Raw genomic sequence first — 21,331 nt, 5'->3', positions numbered from 1 at the left:
ACCTTCTCTCTCGTTACATTCATCCATCTCTGATTAGTTTAGTCTGATCGGGTTTGTTGTTCCCGCTGTCAGCGCTAATCTCGCGAGAACTGACACTCAGGCTACTGCAGGTTGACTTTCTCGTGAGGCTAGCGACATAATTCAGTTTGGAGAGACACTTGAATGCTTAAAAACACATCACAAAACAGCTTTACAATTGTATGGGTCCAGATCCCTAATGAGCGACAGAGATGACAGTGGTGAGGAAAAACTCCCTATGATGGTGGGGATTAGGAAGAAACCTCAGGAGGACCAAGACTCAAAAGCGAACCCATCCTCCATTGGGCGACCCGTTAGCATAAGTCTGTATTTATAATCCAAATATAGTTCTATAGTTATAGTTCTAATTCCAGGCCAAGCAGTCACAGTCCCATCAGTGCAGGTGGTGAACCTCAGAAAGGAGTTGGCATCAGTGCGTCCTCTGTGGCAATGGCACATCCAACCAAAATGAATAAGTTCATAAAATGTGTTTAGAAATAATATTAAGGCATTTCATAATAATAATAATAGTCTCTAGGGCACAGGTTCGTTTACTACCCTTTCTGTAACGTACTAATCAGGCAGACAAGGATCCAAGTGCGGATAATAGCTGTCTTTATTGAAACAATGATCACAGAGCTATCAAACAGGTGAGGGTGCCATCTAGTTGCAGCTCCATTGAATCCCCTGTGGCTCTTTGGCCTAAAGAGAGAGAGGAGAAAAAGACAGGAGAAAATGATTATTATGAGTATTGATGTGATATGAATTTGAATTTGTTGCACATCCTTGGTTGTTTTTTATACGTGTAATGAGTGTATACGTATCCAGTAAGTGTTCTCTAATACTGTGTATTCACCCACTATGGGATATGTATATGGGTAGACAAAACTGAGTTGTCATGTGTGAGGAGTAAACTCACATCACTCTGCAGGCACATTTTGAGGCAGACCAGTTCATCAGAACCAAACAGGGCAAGACCAGGCTGAGAGCAGATGCTGTTTGCACCATTTTTGTGCATCGCCCCGCACTCAGAAAGAGGAAGCCCCCTGCACAATACGAAATGACAGAAAGAAGAAACGGTTAAAAGATGGTCAGCTTGGAAGCAAGAGCCAATCCACAAAGGTGAAAAACAACTCCAGTAGCCGAGCTTCAAAATCCAACAACCCCCAAACAGCTCCAAATGTGCCATCAAGCCCATTAGACAGAAACATTTGGACTAATCATTACTCCTACAAGTAAATCTGCTTATTAAGAGGTGGATAATTCACTAAAATGCTTTAATTCACATTTTAACGCACATGTTAATTTGATTCTGATGTCCTTATAATACACAATCAGATTTTTTAAGCGTACTAACCTGTAAAAGTGTATCACAGATGGTCCACTGGTCCAGCTTGACTGCGCTGCTCGTATTTGCTGTAATCAAACGGGTCCGTTGGAGTGAACGGAGATGGCGCGACTCTCTCTCTATATGGTTCTGGTTCAGAGGGACTAGGCAGGGGACGAGGTCTAGGAGGAGAGCAGAGGTCGGTACACGGGGAAGGCAGTAACACGGAGAGACCGCTCGGTACGTGGCATGGCACCAATACTTCACAAGAAGAGTGAGGGGGAAGATTAAATAGTTGCGATGGGGAGGCGCGATGAGCGGCAGGTGAACCGCATCTACACGGAGATCATGTGCGGTTCCTCACACTTTCACTTCAGTGCTTGAACCATTTTCGCCATATGCTCCTCCACCATCGTCCCAGAGTTCTCTTCTCAGAGCCCTCAGGTTTTCCGTCTTTCTTCACAAACGCTCTAGCCACCATTTGCTTCAGGCGGCATGAAGCCTTATTCCTTCTCAACTCTTCTTCTAGCTCCCCCTTTATCTTTTCATTCTCCTTCATCTTTTGTCTAAGTTCTTCTACTTCACTCAGTCGTGCCTTTTCATTTTCCTGGTAGAAGAAGATCTCGTGCCTAAGCTTGATCTTCTCCAGCTCCTCCCTCGCTGTGTACTCGGCCAACCTTCTCGTCTCCTTTATACACTCCTCCTCCATTAGCTTCCTCTCCTCTTCAACCACCCTCTTTTCATCCTCCAGTTCCTTAAGTCTGTTCTTCATTTCTTCTCTCTCTCTTGCCCACTCCTTTTCCATCTTCTTGTACTCACTGACCATCTCTCTGTTTTTTATCATCTCTGTTTCTACTTGATCTGTGGCTTTATTAATCCTGGATATCATATTTTCAATTGTCATCTTGAACATCTCCTCCTGTTCACTCAGCGTCTGTGTGTAATCCTTTGATTGTTCCTCACTTCTTTTCAGAATTTCACTTTCCATCTCAGTCTGTATACTGCAGTCCATCTTCTTTCTTATAACTCTCCACTGTCCACTACTGTGTTAATTAGTTGTATGTTCAGCTGTGATGCTGTACAGTCTTTCCTTTTTCTCAACAAATATCACACTGGTGTCGACTGCCTTGACGTGCGGCCTTATATACGTTCGGTTATGTTGTGTTATGTCGTTACTATAGAAACGGAATTCTACTACTTACCAACGTCATGTATTGTGACGTCATTTCGATTAATCAATTCATAACATCTAAGTAAACAAAAAACATACTGTGGTTATAGAATTTTAGTACGCAACTTACTAAAAATATATGAATATATTACTTTATTCAGTAATAGTTATTCCTTTTTAATAATAAGTTCATTATTATACATTTATTTTTATTAAGAAAAAAAATAAAAAATATGCAGAAGTACCACAATAAACCGCAGCATGAATGAATTTACATATGAGACTGTTCGTATCTACTGCCATTTTAATTTGGGCAAATTAATTCTTTAAATTTAAATAATACATTTAAATAAAGGAGTAATGAGATGGAATTGAATGAATTACATTAGAAAAGGAGCACCCTGGCAGCAAAGTAGATACCTGTCACGTTTTTTATTTAAAAATAAGGAAAATTTTCCGCTGGTCGCTGCGATCATTCCCTCCAGCCCAATCAAGGTCCGGGACCCCTTATATTTTACACGACGTCTTCACTTTTTTGATAGAAACACCTTCTCTCTCGTTACATTCATCCATCTCTGATTAGTTTTTCGGGTTTGTTGTTCCCGCTGTCAGCGCTAATCTCGCGAGAACTGACACTCGGGCTACTGCAGGTTGCCATTCTCGCGAGACTAGCGACATAGTTCAGTTTGGAGAGGCGCTTGAATGCTTTTAAGATTTATACTAGGTATGCTGACGAACCAACGTTCGATGCGAAAAATTCTGGCTCAGTAATGTGTTCCAAACTACGTTGTACTTTTGTAAAGGTGTCATATAACATCACTCCTCACCGCCTAGCAGGTGTATGTTTTTTCCTGAATACTACTGTGACTTCGTCAAGCACAACCCAGCCAATCATCAGGCACTATTTATAGTCAACTCTGAGGCGATTTCAGGTCGGGAGACCAGCGAGAAGATACTTTGTTGTTTTCAAGCGGTCTGTTTTCTTCATCAACGCTCCGGACACCATCGAAATATATGTGGACCTAAAAATACAGCTTTTATCTCAATACTGACCAAATTTAATCGAAATCCGTGCAGGCGAAAGTATTTTACTAGACCGCGGAAAATAAGTAGTCATGATTGACATTGGCGTATCGAACGTCACGGTAGCGCAACTTTAGGCTAAAAGCGGCGTCTCGGTTTAACTCGTTCCCACAGTGTTTTCTTGAAATCGGTACTGATACCAGTGTTGTGTAGTTTAATCTCATTGTTTTCTGATATAACTTGTTGTTAAATGGTAATATAGTTAACATCACTTCGAATTAGATTATGATTATGATTAATTATTAATTATGATTAATTAGAATTAGATTATGTGAATTTCAGTCACACGACTTCTATTGTAATTAATGTATTATATTTTAATGTGATACATGATATTATAAATATCATAACTTTATCAATTCTCAACCAATTTTCAAAATCCAGGTATCATTTTAAAGGTATATTTCAGCTCTGTCTAGATATGTGATTCTTTTAAAGCTTGAGGCTGTTTGAAAATTTTGTCATCATACCTATATATACTATATTACAATACGGGAATTTACGGGAAAATATTAATACGGGAGGACATCGGGAAAGAGGGGTAAAATATGGTAGTAGTTTCCCAGCCAAAACGGGAGAGTTGACAGGTATGCTCTATGCCAGGGGTGGGCAACCTTTGAGACATGGAGTGTAATGAGTGTGTGGCACTATCAGCAAATAAAATTGGAGCGGGGGGGGGGGGGGGGGGGTAGCGAGTGTAAATTGTTAGGGGAGTGGAGGTGTAAATGGACACAAATTAAGTATTATATCACGATCGATCGCCAAGTATATGCACACAAAGACAGGACTGAAACGAGTCTTGATCACATGGGTGGACAAGTCAAGCCTCATCTGACAATGTGAAATATGGGAAATATGATCTATAATGTGTGTTGACAAATGTGAGAAATGTTTGATTATGCACCAGTGAACTGAAGCCATTTGAATGTCTAGCATTACCTGAACCGCTCCATGTGTCTTCAGTTCAACTTCTTTTCAGGGTGTGTTGGGTCTGCAGGACTGACGGTTGCTAAGATCCTGCGGCGCGTGCGTCTGTGAATGTCAAGCGATGTGTGCAGCTCAGTCCATCAGTCCCGCAGCAGGGTTGAGATCCAGACCCAAACCAACTGTGAGTATACGTGCGTCTTGATTCGTTAGGTCAAACAAAACGAAAGATGATTTGATCATTGGTGTGTTTACACGATGCTCTAATGTGATAAAGGACGTTATAAACGACGCGCAAGCAGCTCTTAAACATGCACGTTCGCCTTTATTATATCCACTTTCATTTAGTTGGTAAACGTTTAGCTTCAAGAAGCAGCATAGTACTAACACGATACAGTGCGTAACTCTTAAGACATTTTGGTGGATACACATGTGGGACTGGAATGTGTGAGCCTTTATTTCCCACCAGACCGGACCGCGTTTACTGGCGGGTCCCAGTTTGTTCCCCGGGCAACAGGCCACCAACAGTCGCTCCAGCTCTCCAAACGTGTGTTTCAGCATAACAAACGAGCTAAAACCGAATAAAACATGAATGAACGACCCTTTAATTAGTTTGAAAATGATACATTCACTACACTACAGTTTGTTGGGTAAAAGTTATATTACAGAGGCTGTAATGTTGGGAAGTGCAGTTTCATGTTGTGTTTTTTGACTTGCGTGTTGTAGGTGATGGACGTTGGAAGCCACGGAGAAGCTGATGACACAGATGATCTCCTCTGTGCTGGTCTGAATGCTTGTCTTAGACTTTTACTCTGATTCTGGATCAGTCTTGTCGGTGTGGGTGGAGGTGCATGCACTTTAACTGAGCTTTAACTGAGCTTTAAAGGAGCCTGTCTATATACAAAGAACTGACGCTGTTGTTTAAGGTGCAGCGACTTCTAAATATATTCACACATTATTTTGATCCCAGATACCTCTGTGTTAACGTTCCATATTAACACTGTGTACTGCAGTAGTTCATGGGTTATAATCTGACCAATCACAACAGCAATGGAGTGTCTTTTCAGTCTTTCATTTTGATGTTAGTTTCTGCCTGTTCTCTGTTCTCAGATGGTGTTGAAGAGGTGACCAGTGGTTTCTGTCTGGACCCAGCTGCTCTCTGCAGAGACCACTGCGATCTCCTGCTTGACGCCATCGATGATCAGCTCAGTAGGCTGCAGGTCAGATGGGAGGCCACTCACAATATTTCTTCCTTTCTGTTTCTTCATTGAAAAACTGCATTTCCAGCAATTAAATGAGTAAATGTTGATGTTGTGTAACACGTCACAAAGTCACTGGCTCAACACTACAGTGATAACGCAGCTGAAGTGTTGGGAACCAGCGTGCAGACATATTCACGTGTGTCTGGCTCACGCACACCTGGCACACCTGGTGAAGGCCTTGCTTGTCCAGTAAGGAAATAACACAATGTCTCTGGTTCCTAAAACTGGGACTAACCCCGTGACCTCCATAACAAAATGATAAAAGACATTTCTTTCAGGCAAAAGATCATTTGTTTGATCAGTTATATTAATACAAGGATGCTTTTGTGGGGTCTTATATCCCTGATTTGTGCCATATAGATACAAGCAGAGAATATGATCATTTAACCAGCAAATGTGTTAAAATTACCTTGTACACTTGCAAAAAAAGCATGAATGTGAAGTGGGTGAGAATGAGGATATTTACTGCAAAAGTTAAATTTCTAAATTTACGCTAAATTTCTGTTGTGTCCCTAGACTCCCCCGACCAAATGGAGGGAACGGCAAGACGGAGAACTTTCTCCACTCAGGTAGACTCAAGGCCTCTCAGGATCACGTTAGAAGATGGCGGTGGGCGTGGCCTGTGATCTGTGGGCGTGATCTGTGGGCGTGTCATTGGGACCAGTACCACGCTCATCACGTTTTCTCATGCTCTCACCTGTCTCACACCTGATTCAGCTCATTGAGCAGGTGTAGAACTCATCAACCTTTATGAGATGAGTGAGAATACAAAAATACACTGAGCTTGAGATCCAAGGACTCGGACTGGGAACCAGTGCCTTTCACTGGGTGTCAATTCTGCAGACTGTCCAGAATCTGGATACTTGAAAATTTTTTATTTTAATTGGATTTTTTTTCCTCTGATTTTTGAAAATAAATATAATCTAAATCATTTTAGGATTATGCCCAAATTCAATATTTGTTTTAGGATATAGCACATGTGGTCTTTTTTATATCTTTAAAATTATTTTCAGTGCACCTCAGAAGCAGTAAGTCTATGATTAAAGACTCTGTCCTGAGCACCACGCCCCCTCCCACTGGCAACACTACCTCCACGCCCAACGAGTCAAACTCTGACCTCCCGGACACTTCCACAGGTAAAACAGGCCGATAATGGTCCCGTCCCAGGGTGCAATGCCTCCTGTAACGCCGAACCGTTGCCTGTTTCCCTGCCGTTACAGAGGTCACTATAAACATAGTGGAGCGAGGTGGCCAGCAAGAACGGGGCAGTGATCGTGTTCGCCTCTTTACTGCCCCCTCCTGGCAGACACTGGGAGCTGCAGGACCCGGTGGCTCGAAGACTGAGCAGTGTCTTTGGAGACTGGAACGACTGCTGGGAACTACCATTGGGGTGTGTGTGTGTGTGTGTGTGTGTGTGTGTGTGTGATTTCATCATTACATTAAGACATTACAATATTTGTTATATTATTTATGTATGACACATTTCATAATTTTTTTTTTCATTTTATATTATTATGTATTTTTAAAGTGAAAGGTGAGGCAGATTATATGCCCCGCCCCCCTGAGGGACGAACACAACACAACAACAGGACAACTGCCACTGTGGACAAACAGTACAAACAGTACAACAGTATAACAAAGCTAAAATAGCATCTTTAATAGGTAACAGGGGAAGAGGAGGAAGAGGACGAGGAAGAGGAGGAGAGCGTGTGCACTGAAGACTTCAGCTCAAGATTCAGAGATGTGATGCTGGACGTTCCAGTGCCACGTTCAACTGGAACAGGTATGCTGACCTCAGATCAGTTTCCAGTGACCATATAGATTAGGTCGATGGGGATGGGGGTGGGGTGGGAACTGGTCTCAGTTCAGCATAAGGAAACGAGCTTCTGCCCAGGATTCAAATGACCTACAGGCCTGTTGTGGGACGATACTCATTTGAGTGTCCACAGATGTAATGGAGAAGTCTTAAAAGACTGGAGAGATTTTAATTATAATGAGTTGAACTGACAGGAATCAACCAGTAGGAGGCAGCATAGCTTTATGTACGTACCTTCTGAACTGGACCTTTATGAAATCATGATTTTCATTTAAAAGGGTGCAACAATCTCTTTAAAAATGTTGGGTTTTTTGTCAGTGGGGGACCGTAGGGGCACAGTTAATGTATTTGAGTTAACTCAAAGTCAAGTTAATGTAGCTGTTATTCTTGATGGTTCTGTCCTAAGCCACAGACAGTCTGAGCAGTGATACTGTACGCGTTACTGAAGCCCAGATGGCAGGATATCTGAGCACAACACACAACCCCAGTAGGCATTCTTCACAAACGCCCAAACCCAGACCCCTAGCAGGTAGCTCCTGGCTTCATCTGTGAGCCAGACCTTCTCTGAGCTGTTTCTGTCGTTAAAATGAAGTAGATTTACTCATACTCACAGTGTCAGACAACAATAATATAGAGTAAAAATATACAGTGCATCAGAATAAACCATTTTCAGTGCTGTAGACGTAGGTACTGTGTTCATATAGATCTCTGAGCTTCTGTAGTTCCTCTGAGGAGGACAGACTTGTTCACCACAGACAGCGATCTGGACTCGCTGCACACAGAACCGGTACTATGGCATATTCAGCATACGCTGAACAGATGCTGTGTATAGTCTTGTGTTTGCTTCGGCATTAAAAGGCAGTGAACTTGTGAATTGCTTCAGAAAATGCAAAATGCATGAATATAATCACAATGCAACTGAAACTGTAGACAAGCAGCGTGTGTCTGGGTTTGAGGAACCAGTTGTGTGGTTCTGACTCACTGTAACGACCTCCATGGTAGGCAGTGTGACCTCTGACCTGAGTGAGTGCTACATTCTTGTGGAAGTTATATATGACATGTTTTATGAATCTGGATATGAGTTTACGAGCGTGAATGGCAGTGAAACCTCTCTGCTTGTGTGACGTTACAGCGTGGGAAGGTCAGAACGGATCCTGTGATGAAGGACAAACACTCAGGTAATAATAATAAATAATAATAATCTTTATTTGTATAGCACCTTTCATACATACATGCAACTCAATGTGCTTTACAGTATAAATAAAAGAAACATAAAAAGGAGAAGACAAAAAGGAAATGTTAGAAGAAATTAAAGTAAAATAACATAAAATGTAAAAAAGTAAAGTAAACAATATAATAAAAAAGTAAAGTAAATAAAACTAAAGTAAATATAAGAAGATAACAAAATATTAAAATTAAAGATAAAAAGAAATAATTAAATAAAGTGACAAATTATAAAATAATAGACTAGAGTTTCTTAACTAAAAGCAGATCTAAACAGAAATGTTTTGAGACTGTTCTTGAAACTATTCAGGGATTAAATGCCTCTGAGCTCTTCAGGAAGAGAATTCCAGAGCTTTGGGCCATAGTGTCTAAAAGCACCCTCGCCAATCTTTAATCGGCATCTAGGAATCACCAGTAGATTACTGTTTGAAGACCTCAGAGACCTGACTGGAACATATCTAACCATCATTTCACTGAGGTAAAGAGGGGCAAGACCATGAAGACATTTAAAAACCATGACTAGAACCTTAAAATCTATCCTAAAGCTGACAGGTAACCAGTGCAGTGAGTGGAGTGCAGGTGTAATATGATCTCTCTTTCACCTGTGGGTCAGAACCCTTGCAGCCGCATTCTGAACTCTCTGTAGGTGCGAAATAGAGCTCTTTGGAAGAGCAGACAGAACAGCGTTACAATAATCTAGCCTTGATGTGATAAATGCATGGACAAGTTTTTCACTGTCAGCAGGAGTGAGCATATCTCGGACCTTAGCAATGTTTCGAAGGTGAAAATAAGCTGTCTTGTATGTAGTCATGATGTGTGATTTGAAGCTGAGCTCATTATCAAAGGTGACGCCCAGGTTCTTAACACATTGTCTGGCATTCAGATTCATTTGATTTAAATATTTAAACATCATTTCTTTGTGAATCACTGCCAAGAACAAGAACTTCTGTCTTCTGTTTATTTAATTGCAGAAAATTGTCAGACATCCATGTCTGTATATCATCTATGCAGTCAAACAGTGAGCAAATTGATTTTAGGGCCTTAGGTTCTAGAGAAATGTAAAGTTGAGTGTCATCTGCATATTGATGATAACTAATACCATGTTTATTAATGATATGTGGTAACGGAAGCATATATAGGTTGAATAGTAACGGCCCAAGAATTGATCCTTGGGGGACGCCACAAGTTATTTTTTGACGTGTGGAGGAAGAGGTACCTAATGCTACGTAGTAATCAAGCCCAGTTAGGTACGATCTAAACCAGTCTAAGACTAAGCCACTAAGGCCTACCCAGCTCTGTAGTCGATCAAGAAGAATTTCATGATCAACCGTGTCAAAAGCAGTGCTTAAATCCAGCAGAAAAAGGACTGAGAGTTTGCCTGCATCCGTATTCAATCTCAAGTCATTTACTACCTTAACTAGGGCTGTTTCAGTGCTGTGGAGAGCTCTGAAACCAGATTGAAAAGTGTCATTTATTTGATTTACTTTTACATAATCATTCAACTGGATTGACACAACTTTTTCAATGATTTTGCTAAGAAAGGAAAGGTTAGATATAGGTCGATAATTATTGAGAATTGTGGGATCAAGATTTCTGTTCTTTAATAGTGGTTTAACCGTTGCTGTTTTTAAAAAGTTAGGGAATTCACCCAATTGCAGAGACTGATTAACAATCGTTAGAACTTCATTTGCTAATGAGCTCAGAACCTGCTTGAAAAAGCATGTAGGTAAAGGGTCCAGTTCACAAGTAGAGGATTTTAGTGATGAGATCACATCAAGTAGTGTTGTCAACTTCTTGGAAATAAGACATATTAAAGTTAGGCTGAGTAACTGATATAAGGGTTGATAGTCTATTAGTGCTTGTTGCTATGTTCTGCCTTATACTAGTAATCTTGTCCCTAAAAAATATTGCAAACTCATCACATTTTTCAACTGAAACAGTCTCAGGGAAGAAACAGGAGGTGGGGTTTACTAGCTGATCTATACTTCTGAACAAGACAGCCGAGTTATTATTTGATGAATTGATTAAGGTAGAGAAATAGTTTTTCCTTGCTGATTTCACTTCACTGTTGTAATTGTGCAATGTTGTTTTATAAATATCAAAATGTACTTGCAATTCTGACCTTCGCCAACGTCTCTCAGCCTGCCTACAATCTTGCCTAAATTTTACAATAGAAGGAGTGTAGATTAAACAGCGTGAATCTAATGTTATCAGACAAACTTGGGATACAAACTAAATCAATGAAAGTAAATCCAAAATATTGATTCTCTCTGTTTCTCTCTTTCTTTGCTCTTTCGTTCTGTGTGTGTGTGTGTGTGTGTGTGTGTGTGTGTGTGTGTGTGTGTGTGTGTGTGTGTGTGTGTGTGTTAGCTCTGATGAAGGGCAGGTTATAAGACTCTGTAGAAAGCTGAAAACTCCAACCAGAATTCAGCGAAAGAAGAAAAGGATCCAAAGCGAGAGGAACAACTACAGCCCAACTCCACCCTCTACATCCACTCCACCCTCTACATCCACTCCACCCTCTACACCCACTCCACCCTCTACACCCACTCCACCCTCTACATCCACTCCACCCTCTACATCCCCTCCACCCTCTACATCCACTCCACCCTCTACACCCACTCCACCCTCTACACCCACTCCACCCTCTACACCCACTCCACCCTCTACATCCCCTCCACCTTCTACATCCCCTCCACCATCTACATCCCCTCCACCCTCTACATCCCCTCCACCATCTACATCCCCTCCACCCTCTACACCCACTCCACCCTCTACATCCCCTCCACCCTCTACACCCACTCCACCCTCTACACCCACTCCACCCTCTACATCCCCTCCACCCTCTACACCCACTCCACCCTCTACACCCACTCCACCCTCTACACCCTCTACACCCCCTCCACCCTCTACACCCTCTACACCCTCTCCACCCTCTACACCCCCTCCACCCTCTACACCCCCTCCACCCTCTACACCCACTCCACCCTCTACATCCCCTCCACCCTCTACACCCACTCCACCCTCTACTTCCCCTCCACCCTCTACTTCCCCTCCACCCTCTACTTCCCCTCCACCCTCTACATCCCCTCCACCCTCTACACCCACTCCACCCTCTACATCCCCTCCACCCTCTACATCCCCATCCACCCTCTACACCCACTCCACCCTCTACATCCCCTCCACCCTCTACATCCCCTCCACCCTCTACACCCACTCCACCCTCTACACCCCCTCCACCCTCTACACCCCCTCCACCCTCTACATCCCCTCCACCCTCTACACCCACTCCACCCTCTACACCCCCTCCACCATCTACACCCCCTCCACCCTCTACACCCACTCCACCCTCTACATCCCCTCCACCCTCTACATCCCCTCCACCCTCTACACCCTCTCCACCCTCTACACCCACTCCACCCTCTACACCCACTCCACCCTCTACACCCTCTCCACCCTCTACATCCCCTCCACCCTCTACATCCCCTCCACCCTCTACACCCACTCCACCCTCTACACCCACTCCACCCTCTACACCTTCTCCACCCTCTACATCCCCTCCACCCTCTACACCTTCTCCACCCTCTACACCTTCTCCACCCTCTACACCTTCTCCACCCTCTACACCCACTCCACCCTCTACACCCACTCCACCCTCTACACCTTCTCCACCCTCTACACCCTCTCCACCCCCGTCACCCTCTGCAGCTGTGAGACATCGCCCGTCTTACACAGGCACTAGAGAACAGGTATCTAGTGACGTCTTTACTTTGGTCTCATTTTCCTGTTCATATTTAATAAATTTTAGTAATGTTGTGTGTGTGTGTGTGGTGGTTAGCCCGCACCCGCCTACAGCACGTAGTGTTAGGTAGACCCGCACCCGCCTTCAGCAGGTAGTGTTAGGTAGACCCGCACCCGCCTTCAGCAGGTAGTGTTAGATAGACCCGCACCTGCCTACAGCAGGTAGTGTTAGGTAGACCCGCACCCGCCTACAGCAGGTAGTGTTGGGTAGACCCGCACCCGCCTACAGCAGGTAGTGTTAGGTAGACACGCCTACAGCAGGTGGAGTTAGGGAGACCCACCTACAGTAGGAGGAGTTAGGGATCAGGTCACTCCCCCCAGCACACTGGCTTTCCTTTCTACGTGCCTTCTGAATAGCATGTGACGTGAATACAGAGCCCTGTTCCCTAATGTGGGACGGGTCAGGACTTAAACTGGTGCTACACCATTCAAACACTTCAATCAGCACCTGTGTGTCATAACCTGTGTATCATAAACAAGACATTACTCCCATATTCCTTGATAAACACAAGCTGAAACACTGAACCGTTTGCACTAAAACAATCTGCCACCAATTTAGCACCAGTATCTTCCCCAGCCACATCAACCCACCTGTCCTGACTCTGGTGTCTCCTGTGCTGGTGTGTATGACGTGAACAGAAGGCGGAGAGCACGACCATGCTCCTAAATCAGAGCTTGAAACAGTCAGAGTGGGAGATCCGAGACCTGAGAGCAGTGCTTGCAGAGTCTGAGCGGGTCCACAAGGGGGCAGCAGGGAGGCAGGAGCAACAGAGCAGGAGCTGGGCTCAGGATATTCTCATGGAATGTGTGGCTACAGGAGCTGCTGACAGCCAATGGCATGCCTGCACACACCAAGCCCCTCCCACCCAGGTAAATATATACCTGTGTATGTGTGTTAATGACCATCCTTGTCTTTAACGTTGTAGTGAGAGTGTGCTAACCCTAACCTTGGCACTACATTAGGTACACAAGCCATTATACCTACACTGAACACATTAGGCACGGCTCTTTTCTAAATGCCTTTCGTAAGTGTGTAAATACACAGTGCAGCTCATCATTTGGTTTGCACTATATCACTTCTACCCTGTTCAAATGCTAAATGTAAATGTGCCATATTTTGTCAATTTTGATTTTTTTCACCGCAATCGAAATTTGTCCTCCTCTTTTAACCCATTTGTGCAGTTAGAACACACACACACACACACACTAGTGATTACTAGGGGGCTGTGGATCACACGTGCCCAGAGCGGTGGGCAGCCCTAGCCCAGCGCCCGGGGAGCAGTTGGGGTTAGGTGCCTTGCTCAAGGGTACCTCAGTCATGGCCTCAGGTCTGGGAATCGAACCCATGACCCTCCGGTCACAAGACCAGTTCCCTATCACAGGACCATGACTGCCCCTTAACCGTACAAGTCTTGTTTCTCTGCTCTTGCCGTCACTTGCCGCCCTAGTAATCACTAGTGTGTGTGTGTGTTCTAACTGCACAGGTGGGTTAAAAGCGGAGGACAAATTTCGATTGCGGTGTAAAAAATCACAATTGACAAAATATGGCACATTTACATTTTATTTACAAATGTTTGCCAACTGTGATGAGCTAAAATTACTAGCACATCCTTCTGACTTTTGTTTTACAGGAAGCGTGCGGCTACAGGAGTCGATTTTGATGATGGAGATGATGCGTAATCTCTTCATGCTGATGAAATAACATGAAATGTTCCAGTTTTAATCCACCAACACTATCACTGTTACTAATCGGTATTTTTAAGTAGATAATATTAACAATACAAATGTTTTTTAAATCTCTATGGAACTATTGTAATGAATTATGAAGGTCGTATGATTTTAAGAATGGCATTTTTGAAATAAATATTCTATTTTAATTTCCTAAAAGAGTGATTTGTTTTGTTATGTATAAAATTTAAAACGAGTGCCTACATCAGTTCATCTCAAGAGTATGGAATAAACCATTAAAAGTGAAGTTTGGTACTGCATAAAGTTGAAACGGATAAAACAATTCCAAAGATAAATAACCATATGCACATTTATATCTTAGAAAATATGAAATTCTATCAAGGTACTAAAGGATACTGTACAAGAAAATATAATACACAAGTTTTTAGAAAGGTCATTTTCATGGTTTGTTTGAATGGGGAGTACAGAAACCAGCTTTTCTTTGCAAGCACATTCTTTAATCTGCTTTAATCTTAATCTGTTTTAACATAACTCCCTGACCTTATGTGTACCACTGCATACTACCTGCACGTGGCCAGGTCTACTAATGTAGACCTACCAATGTAGACCTACACAAAGCAACAAGAAAGTGCAAGAAAGTATTTACGTGTTGCTCGGTAACATAAGTTTGTGAAACTTTTTGTAATGACAAAGTTTAATAAACATATCACAGTCTTCTGGCATTTATTATGCTCCTGTTAACTAAGAAATGGCGCTTGTAGAACTGTTGAAATGAAGCGTGATTTCAACTGAAATTGCAGCCGTGCTGACAGGGGCGGACTGGGGAGAAAATGTGGCCCGGGAGTTCCTGACAGACTGGCCCACTAAAATATATATATATATGTGTGTGTATATATACTGTATATGAATCTATACATGGTACGTAGTGTATATGTGTAACGCTGGGACAGAAGCAGCAGGAGACAGAGGCTGAGGGTGACCGGGTGTGCTCTGTGTGGTTGTGGGCGTGCGTGTGACCGAGGGAGTGTGTGTAGGCGCCCTCTGGCGGCCTCCAGGCCGACCTACCGTGACAATATGTCAGCTTTTATTGTCATAGGGACAATATTACTTCCAGCAATAATATGATTACAAAGCCACATATTGGTATATCAAAATAACTAACAAACTTAACAACTTGACCCTGACAAAATACAGGGGAAAACAACTGGAAAGCTACTGAAACCTACATTGTTCACTCAGTGAGTAACCTCTACAGCTTGTCTTTTCTCTCTCAGCTTTTCAGTGCCACCTTTACGTTTGGTAGTTTGTTTAGACCAGGGGTGCCCACACCTTTTCAGCTTGTGAGCTACTTATAAGATGACCTAGTCAAAATGATCTACCTACAATAAAAATGCAAAACAAATGTATTTCTTCTATATTATAATTATTATATTATTTCAGTTATTATTGTTACTATTTAATAGTATTACTATTAATAATAGTATTGCTATTTAATAGTGTATTAAACCAAGGACCCAATCAAGGTCCAGGACCCCTTATATTTTACACGACGTCTTCCTTTTTTGATAGAAACACCTTCTCTCTCGTTACATTCATCCATCTCTGATTAGTTTAGTCTGATCAGGTTTGTTGTTCCCGCTGTCAGCGCTAATCTCGCGAGAACTGACACTCAGGCTACTGCAGGTTGACTTTCTCGCGAGGCTAGCGACATAATTCAGTTTGGAGAGACACTTGAATGCTTAAAAACACATCACAAAACAGCTTTACAATTGTATGGGTCCAGATCCCTAATGAGCGACAGAGATGACAGTGGTGAGGAAAAACTCCCTATGATGGTGGGGATTAGGAAGAAACCTCAGGAGGACCAAGACTCAAAAGCGAACCCATCCTCCATTGGGCGACCCGTTAGCATAAGTCTGTATTTATAATCCAAATATAGTTCTATAGTTATAGTTCTAATTCCAGGCCAAGCAGTCACAGTCCCATCAGTGCAGGTGGTGAACCTCAGATAGGAGTTGGCATCAGTGCGTCCTCTGTGGCAATGGCACATCCAACCAAAATGAATAAGTTCATAAAATGTGTTTAGAAATAATTATGGCATTTCATAATAATAATAATAATAATAATAATAATAATGTCTCTAGGGCACAGGTTCGTTTACTACACTTTCTGTAACGTACTAATCAGGCAGACAAGGATCCAAGTGCGGATAATAGCCGTCTTTATTGAAACAATGATCACAGAGCTATCAAACAGGTGAGGGTGCCATCTAGTTGCAGCTCCATTGAATCCCCTGTGGTTCTTTGGCCTAAAGAGAGAGAGGAGAAAAAGACAGGAGAAAAAGATTATTATGAGTATTGATGTGATATGAATTTGAATTTGTTGCACATCCTTGGTTGTTTTTTATACGTGTAATGAGTGTATACGTATCCAGTAAGTGTTCTCTAATACTGTGTATTCACCCACTATGGGATATGTATATGGGTAGACAAAACTGAGTTGTCATGTGTGAGGAGTAAACTCACATCACTCTGCAGGCACATTTTGAGGCAGACCAGTTCATCAGAACCAAACAGGGCAAGACCAGGCTGAGAGCAGATGCTGTTTCCACCATTTTTGTGCATCGCCCCGCACTCAGAAAGAGGAAGCCCCCTGCACAATACGAAATGACAGAAAGAAGAAACGGTTAAAAGATGGTCAGCTTGGAAACAAGAGCCAATCCACAAAGGTGAAAAACAGCAGGCAACTAATATACACTAACAAGATAAATTAAATACAACATAAATAATACAATAATAGAATACAAGTCTAGTATGGTTACATATGATTACATATATCATACTATACTAGATTTTAGTATGTTGTATTCCTCTTTAGTCTTGTAAGATTCATTGATCAAAACTGCCACCCTAGTTTCAACTTGCCTTGTGTTTTCAATCTCTTGATGATCTTCTCTCTCCCTTTGCCATCAATCCAAAGTCTGCTGAGCATAATACAGATAATAGTCAACAGATTAACAAAACCTACAAACACTTGATCTATAAATTACACTGTTGTGTACTAGTTAGAAGTCTTAAATATGCATTCTAGTCAATATCAGCAGTGATGTATCACAAGAATGGCTCTCCTCCTTATTGTGCGTTATCTTAACGTTAATGGATATCCTCATTTCACCTCCTCCACCCAACACACTCTACAATCACACTCAAATGTTTAACATCGCGTTTAGGTGAAATGGCATTAAGAGAGGAATTTACTATTAATAGGCTGTAGGTCGTTAATGTGAAAGCTCGCTAACCGTATTCGCGTTGTCTTAGCATAGAATTAGTTCCCTAAATCTGCTTATTAAGAGGTGGATAATTCACTAAAATGCTTTAATTCACATTTAACGCACATGTTAATTTGATTCTGATGTCCTTATAATACACAATCAGATTTTTTAAGCGTACTAACCTGTAAAAGTGTATCACAGATGGTCCACTGGTCCAGCTTGACTGCGCTGCTCGTATTTGCTGTAATCAAACGGGTCCGTTGGAGTGAACGGAGATGGCGCGACTCTCTCTCTATATGGTTCTGGTTCAGAGGGACTAGGCAGGGGACGAGGTCTAGGAGGAGATCAGAGGTCGGTACACGGGGAAGGCAGTAACACGGGGAGACCGCTCGGTACGTGGCATGGCACCAATACTTCACAAGAAGAGTGAGGGGGAAGATTAAATAGTTGCGATGGGGAGGCGCGATGAGCGGCAGGTGAACCGCATCTACACGGAGATCATGTGCGGTTCCTCACACTTTCACTTCAGTGCTTGAACCATTTTCGCCATATGCTCCTCCACCATCGTCCCAGAGTTCTCTTCTCAGAGCCCTCAGCTCTCTTTATCTTTTCATTCTCCTTCATCTTTTGCCTAAGTTCTTCTACTTCACTCAGTCGTGCCTTTTCATTTTCCTGGTAGAAGAAGATCTCGTGCCTAAGCTTGATCTTCTCCAGCTCCTCCCTCGCTGTGTACTCGGCCAACCTTCTCATCTCCTTTATACACGCCTCCTCCATTAGCTTCCTCTCCTCTTCGATGACCCTCTTTTCATCCTCCAGTTCCTTAAGTCTGTTCTTCATTTCTTCTCTCTCTCTTGCCCACTCCTTTTCCATCTTCTTGTACTCACTGACCATCTCTTTGTTTTGTATTTTCTCTGTGTCTACTCGATCTGTGGCTTTCTTAATCTTGGATATCATATTATCAATTCTCATGTTGAACATCTCCTCCTGTTCACTCAGCGTCTGTGTGTAATCCATTGTTTGTTCCTCACTTCTTTTCAGAATTTCACTTTCCATCTCAGTCTGTATACTGCAGTCCATCTTCTTTCTTATAACTCTCCACTGTCCACTACTGTGTTAATTAGTTGTATGTTCAGCTGTGATGCTGTACAGTCTTTCCTTTTTCTCTACAAATATCACACTGGTGTCGACTGCCTTGACGTGCGGCCTTATATACGTTCGGTTATGTTGTGTTATGTCGTTACTATAGAAACGAGAAGGGTAACGCTGCAGGCCGGAGCCCCGGTGGGCGTGGGTAAAGGGCGGAGCATGTGTCAATCATTTTCGACTGCAGCCAATCAGATACTAGACTTTTGTTGTCAATCAATTTTCATTAAGCCAATTATCAGCCAGAGTTAGCTGTCAATCATTTTTTACTGCAGCCAATCATCTTAACAGATCTGCCAAAAGAAGGCGGATACTGCACGGAGAATCTCTTTAAACAGAAGTATATGCCGCTCTTACACAAAAGTAGCTGAATAAAAACTAGTGGTGGGCCGTTAACGGCATTAACGGCGGTCGTTAATTTGATACTCTTATCGGGCGATATAAAAATTATCGCCGTTAATCTATTCTTAAAGTTGGGTTGGGAACTGGGTCAAAATGGGTAAGCAAACTACGATGACTTTCAACTTGATAGTTGAGCTCGGCTGTATTCCTAACCAAATTGCACAGTAGGGGCGAGAACGAGTTTTCAAACCTGTGAATTACAAATCGTACGTGTGTTTACATGGATGCGGCCACAAAGTCGCCAGGTTTGCTTCATGGAAAATTTATTTTTAGGAACGTAAAGTGTTACCGGAGCGGAGCTCGGAGCGGTCGTTTTCTGCATGGTCCTAGCGCTAGATTCGTCGCTAATTAAATATTTATTTTTAACCGTTTAAAACTGCAGAGGACCAAAACCGGCTTTTGAAAAAAATTACGTAATTACAAATTACGTCCGTGAGGTTAAATGTACTAAATATTGGCTTACATTTCAAATATCATGTTTAGCTGAATAAACATGTTATCAACCCCTTTTAATGTACAGTATGTACAGTATGTAGGCTTACAAATTCATGTTTAACTGAATAAACCGTTGAACACGAGTAGCCTACATTTTATTGAGCATGTTTTTTTTCTTCAAGTATCAAAGTAGAACAGCTTCCTCAAGCAGTCATTGATGCATTTTGGAAACAGGAGATGAGCCCCTGGTCTAACGCACCCCCTGTATTAAGAAACCCTATCTCAAAAACTGACTTTTAGTCATTACTTGGGTAGCACGCATATGAACCATTTTAATATAGATTAATCTAGATTAATTTCAAGAATTAAGTGAGATTAATCTAGATTAAAAAAATTAATCTATGCCCACCCCTAATAAAACCATTAGAAGAGCCATAACTTTAGACATTTTTAAATCAAAGTTTAAAATACTTCTCACTTGTTATTCTGGAACGGCACTTTAATGTTTTTTTTTTTCCTTTATTGCAAGTATTGCATCATTTGTACATCATTTGACAATAAATGACAAAATTAAACAACATTAAACAACAAACAGTATTAATACATATTTGAGTTATTTTGACAACAGAAGTTGACTTAACTTTGAAGTTCAAATGAAAAAATGTAACTCTTTGTACTTGTGCTTCAATACTTTGTGAAGCATCCTTTAGCTTTTATAACTTCCAACAAACGTTTTTGGTAAGTACTAACAAGCTTCTTACACCTCTCAATTGGAATCTTGGCCCATTCTTCATGTGCAAAAGCCTCTAGTTCAGTGATGTTTGATGGCTTCCGTGCTGCAACTGCCTCTTTAAATCCCACCAAAGATTTTCAATCGGGTTTAGATCTGGGGACTGAGAAGGCCACTCCAGGACATTCCATGATCTTTTTCTCAACCAAGCTTTGGTTGACTTGGAGGTGTGCTTGGGATCATTGTCTTGCTGGAAGGTCCAATGATTGCCAAGGTTTAATTTGTCAACAGATGCCATCACGTTCCTCTTTAAAATGGCCTGGTATTTCTGAGAATCCATGATGCCAGTTACACAATCAAGATTACCAGTTCCTGCTGCAGAAAAACAGCTCCACATCATCAATGACCCACCTCCATGCTTGACTGTGGGGATGGTATTCTTCTGGTCGTAAGCCTGGCCTTTCGCACGCCAGACATACCGTTGGTCCATATGTCCATACAGTTCCAGTTTGGTTTCATCAGTCCATAGAACTGTCTCCAAAAACTCTGTAGCCTTATCCAAATTCCTCCTGGCAAATTCTAGTCGACTTTTGATGTTCCTTGTGGTTAAGAGTGGAGTGCGTCTTGGAGTCCGGCCATGAAGTCCTCTTTTATTCAGTGCACGTCTTATATTTTACATTTCTACGCCCTTATCCAGAGCGACTTACATTTTTTTATCTCATTTTTATACAAGTGAGCAATTGAGGGTTAAGGGCCTTGCTCAGGGGCACCTCAGTCATGGCCTCAGGTCTGGGAATCGAACCCACGACCCTCCGATCACAAGCCCAGTTCCCTAACCACCAGGCCATGACTTATAGTTGCTACTGAAGCACTTGTTCCAGCCTTCATCAGGTCATTCTGTAGGTGTCTTGCACTCACACGGGGGTTTTTCTTAGTTGTCCTGACTAAGTTGCTAAGGGCTCTTGATGAAATTTTGGGCTTTCTTCCACTTCCTTTTTCTTTGCCACTCTGCCCTGAAGGCCAGCATCCCGGAGT

General features: G+C 42.3%; 1 protein-coding gene and 1 long non-coding RNA gene across 6 annotated transcripts; one reads left to right on the top strand and one right to left on the bottom strand.

Moving 5' to 3' along the window:
• The first annotated feature begins 3,151 nt into the window (after nucleotides 1–3,151).
• LOC143491140 (uncharacterized) lies at nucleotides 3,152–14,470 on the top strand. 5 transcript variants are annotated; one of them, XM_076989903.1, is made up of 12 exons: nucleotides 3,152–3,240; nucleotides 4,563–4,707; nucleotides 5,250–5,307; nucleotides 5,634–5,743; nucleotides 6,302–6,354; nucleotides 6,799–6,921; nucleotides 7,006–7,175; nucleotides 7,448–7,568; nucleotides 8,734–8,779; nucleotides 11,196–12,574; nucleotides 13,266–13,496; nucleotides 14,258–14,470. In XM_076989903.1, the coding sequence occupies exons 4-10, from the start codon at nucleotides 5,721–5,723 to the stop codon at nucleotides 12,565–12,567; spliced, it is 1,908 nt and encodes a 635-aa protein (XP_076846018.1). In that variant the 5' UTR covers nucleotides 3,152–3,240; nucleotides 4,563–4,707; nucleotides 5,250–5,307; nucleotides 5,634–5,720; the 3' UTR covers nucleotides 12,568–12,574; nucleotides 13,266–13,496; nucleotides 14,258–14,470. The 5 variants fall into 5 exon arrangements, with proteins under 5 accessions (XP_076846018.1, XP_076846017.1, XP_076846015.1 ...); XM_076989902.1 differs by lacking the exon at nucleotides 3,152–3,240 and adding an exon at nucleotides 3,247–3,353; XM_076989900.1 differs by lacking the exon at nucleotides 3,152–3,240 and adding an exon at nucleotides 3,250–3,448.
• A 2,037-nt stretch (nucleotides 14,471–16,507) lies between these two features.
• On the bottom strand, nucleotides 16,508–18,822 carry LOC143491122 (uncharacterized). Its single transcript, XR_013125092.1, has 4 exons — nucleotides 17,769–18,822; nucleotides 17,240–17,295; nucleotides 16,841–16,967; nucleotides 16,508–16,623 (listed from the first exon to the last, which is right to left on the bottom strand). It is a non-coding gene; the product is annotated as an uncharacterized LOC143491122 (long non-coding RNA).
• Between the last annotated feature and the right edge of the window lie 2,509 nt (nucleotides 18,823–21,331).

The sequence above is a fragment of the Brachyhypopomus gauderio genome, unplaced genomic scaffold (genome assembly GCF_052324685.1).
Source record: "Brachyhypopomus gauderio isolate BG-103 unplaced genomic scaffold, BGAUD_0.2 sc71, whole genome shotgun sequence".
Taxonomy (NCBI): Eukaryota; Metazoa; Chordata; class Actinopteri; order Gymnotiformes; family Hypopomidae; genus Brachyhypopomus; species Brachyhypopomus gauderio.
The sequence above is the reverse complement of the archived record's forward strand: the minus strand, read 5'-3'. Positions and strand labels throughout refer to the sequence as shown.